Source organism: Gavialis gangeticus, unplaced genomic scaffold (genome assembly GCF_001723915.1).
Source record: "Gavialis gangeticus isolate Ggan-Ray unplaced genomic scaffold, GavGan_comp1, whole genome shotgun sequence".
In the NCBI taxonomy this organism is placed as follows: Eukaryota; Metazoa; Chordata; order Crocodylia; family Gavialidae; genus Gavialis; species Gavialis gangeticus.
The window spans coordinates 152,398,583-152,402,173 of NW_017728992.1; the positions used below are offsets into that span (position 1 = coordinate 152,398,583).

The following is a 3,591-nucleotide window of genomic DNA, read 5'->3' on the forward strand; positions in this document are numbered from 1 at the left end:
TTCCTACTGATGTCTAATCTAAATCTGCTTTCCATCAGTTTGTGGCTGTTGTTCCTTGTTACTCGAAGGAGTGCCATGGTAAACACAGCATCTCCTATTCCTTACTGTCCCCTCACACCCCTGGGATGAATTTGTAGGCAGCCACAAGATTACCTCTCAGCCTTCTCTTGCGGAGGCTGAAGAGATCCAGGTCCCTCAATCTTGCCTCGTAGGGCTTTGCCTGCAGATCCCTAACCATATGAGTGGCCCTCTCCTAAACCCTCTTGAGGTTGTCCATGTCCCTCTTGAAGTACGGCATCCAAAACTGGATGCAGTACTCCAACTGTGGCCTGACAAATGCCGCATAGAGGGGAAGTATCACCTCCCCGGACCTGTTCATCATGCACCTGTTAATGCATGATAAAGTGCGGTTAGCTTTACTGATCACTTTGTCACATTGACGACTCATGTTCTTGTTGGTGTCAACAATGACTCTAAGATCCCTTTCTACTGCTGTGCTGCTGAGAAGGTCCTCCCCCAGCCTATATGTGTGTTGGTGATTCCTTCTTCCTAAGTGCAGCACTTTTCACTTGTCTTTGTTGAACTGCATCCTATTTTATTCTGCCCGCTTTCCAACCTGTCCAGATGTTCCTGGATTCATTCCCTACCCTCTAGTGCAGGGGTTCCCAAAGTTTTTATGCCATGGCCCAGCAGTCACAGCTAACCGCGGCCGGAATTTCTGGCCAGAAGACAAGTAAGGATACCCATACCCCCCAGGCAGGAGGAGTGGGGGGCAAACCCTGCTCTGCCACAGGTACTGCAAAAGGAGCCACGGCCTCTGACCAGTTCTGTGGGTCCACAGTTTGCCAGTCTGTGGCCACTGTTGGCCCAGCAGCTGAGCAGCCGACCTGCCACGGCCTGGCACCGGGCCATGGCCTGGGGATTGAGAACCCCTCCTCTACTGTGTTACCTTTACCCCATAATTTGGTATCCTCCATGAATTTGGACAGAGTGCTCTCCATGCCCTTATCCAAGTCACTGATGAAGACATTTAACAGCACAGGTCCAAGGATTGAGGCTTGTAGGACTCCACTGCCCACATCTTTCCAGGTCGATACTGACCTGTCCACCACAACTCTCTGGGTGCAACCCCTAAGCCAATTGCCACCCACCTGACCATGTAATCATATATGTCACAGCCGCTCAGTTTATTTATGAGAATAGGATGAGATGCTGTATTGAAGGCCTTCTTATAATCCAAGTAAATAACGGTTACTAGTGTCAGGGGCAAAAGGCTTTTCTACAGTAATTGCTCACATGTGCACTCTTACCTTGTAGTAGATTACTTGTAGAGCTTTCATTTACCACAGGATAAGAGCATGCACACAGGCAGTTATTGCATAGTAACTGTAAAACCACTGCTCTATTTAGCTTGAAGTGACTTAGGGAATGGGTACCCAATTACCTATTCTGTCTTGTACTGAACTGATTTTTTTGCCAATTATCTTTGTTATCTAGAAACTTAAAGGATAATTGTTCAGTTATGCATGTACAAAGCTATCTAATTTAATTCTGTGTCAAACACCAGTCATGGCTGATACCCTGGTGGACATACCTTTCTCCTAGGTTGAAAGAGTTTTGAGCTACCCAATTTAACTTGTTTAGAATAATAAATACAAAGGTTAAACTTATCAGGAAGATGGAGAGACTATATCCCATGGGTTGTGAGATAAATATACAATCTAGGGCCACTTCACTCCCATAATTTTAAAATAATTAGCAGTATGGACAATGAAATAACTTTTCAACAGGGTAAATTTGCCCTCCTGGAGCTCCATGCTGCCATAGCTAGACTGCTACTGGTACCCAAACTAATTAGTTTAAAGGTAGCTTGAGTATCTTTACACTATACTGAAGTCACTGTTGTCACTAGTAACTGACCCTTGAGTTACCTTGGAAGTTCCAGGTTATCTTGAAGTTCTGCAGTCTCAACTAACAAGCAAATATCCAAAATGCTATGAATCAGTTTTGAAATACTTTTTACAATGTGTTGAATTTTAGTGCAACTAGATATTTCATCGGCATAACCTTGAGTCAGTATCATTCTTTACAGTACATTGATTTTTCTTAGCGATTCTACATAGTATTTTGCAGTAAAATGTTTTTGCTACATATTTTTTATAATGAAACTTACAAGATTTTTTTTTTGCATAAACATCCATAGGTTTCTCTTCTTTTTTCAACCTTTCCTGTCTAATGGGAATGATTGCACTTGATGTTTAAATTAAAGATCAGTAAAATCTCTGTTATTCAGCATCCCTGGGGAAGGAGATTGCCAGTTATGTAAAAATTAAGGTTATCTGACATCCCCTGGCAGGGGTTTTCAGATAATGCTGCGGGGGTTGGTGGGAGAGAGGTGGCAGCTGCATGCAATGTGGGGGTGTGTGTGGCTTCGGGCACACATGGAGCGGCTGCTACACAGGGTGGTGGGCTGTGGCAGCAGCCATGTGTGTGAGCTTTCCCTCGGTCTGCCCCCCGTGGCTGGCTGGCCGGCCAGAAATTCCAGTTAATGGAATTTCCAGTTAGTTAAATGCCAGAGAGTGGAGATTTTACTGTATTTTTATTAGCTAAGTGACATATTTCATGACTTTGGCAGGCAGCCTAAGGGAGAAAGGTGGTTGAGTGGTTAGAGGGTCAGCCTGGGATGTGGGAGAACTGATTTAAATTCCCTTGCTATGTGACTGATTCAAATTCCCTTCCTGCATAGCCTAGGCAATTTATTTTGTCTATGCCTTCCTCACATATATAATAATAGTATTGTGTCTCCATACCTCACAGGGGTGTTGAAAGAGTAAATTCATTAAAGGCTATAAGGTATTTAGATATTGCGCTAGTGAGGACCATATGAATACCTCAGATAGAGCATTAATATATTTTCTATGTTCATTCAAATAGATAATTGCTACATCCCTTGCCTGCTACTATGCTGATATGGAATACACCTATGGCCTAGAAGTTGTGGGACATATCCCAGAAGGGTAATATGTTTTTTATTTGCTTGTGGTTTTAAAATTTATTCGTAATTTAAGTACAGCTACTCAAAAGCTCAAATTATAAAAGAACGGGAAATGGGAATTATCTGTACTCATTTCAGCCCCTGAAATGGACAGGTGTGTAGATATATCCCTAAGAAAGGCAGTCTCTCTCATAGCATCAGAGCTGTTCCATTACTGTATACTCTTAAACTTGATATATGGTGCCTTGACATTGAAGTGAGGTATGTGTTATTGATCAAGAGAACCTGTTTTATTAGGGTTCATGAACCCAATGGTCTTCATCCATCCTGAATCTGTTCTTCATGATCATTACCACCCTATAAGTTTTAAAGATGGGGATCAGAAAGTTAGCTCTTTACTTTTTTTAGCCATTTTCAGGGTTTTTCTGATAAAGTCATTGTGCACTCTGTAGACTCCAAGAATGTGCTTCTAGTGAGGGATGGGAATGTTTGGAGCTCCTTAGAGTGTGAATTCTGTGTGGTGTTTGGGGCAAATTACATTTCATGTGTCCAAGGGTTAGACAGCAATATATGTGTTTATTTTACAGATGTCATGA

The 3,591-nt window shown here is 42.6% G+C and overlaps 1 protein-coding gene across 1 annotated transcript in view; it reads left to right on the forward strand.

The window, feature by feature from the left end:
• SLC26A7 (solute carrier family 26 member 7) overlaps positions 1-3,591 on the forward strand; it is a 215,834-nt gene that overhangs the window by 116,729 nt on the left and 95,514 nt on the right. The window contains exon 6 of the mRNA XM_019527911.1: positions 2,935-3,017. Coding sequence (XP_019383456.1) covers positions 2,935-3,017 — 83 coding nt within the window. The remainder of the gene's footprint in view (positions 1-2,934; positions 3,018-3,591) is intronic.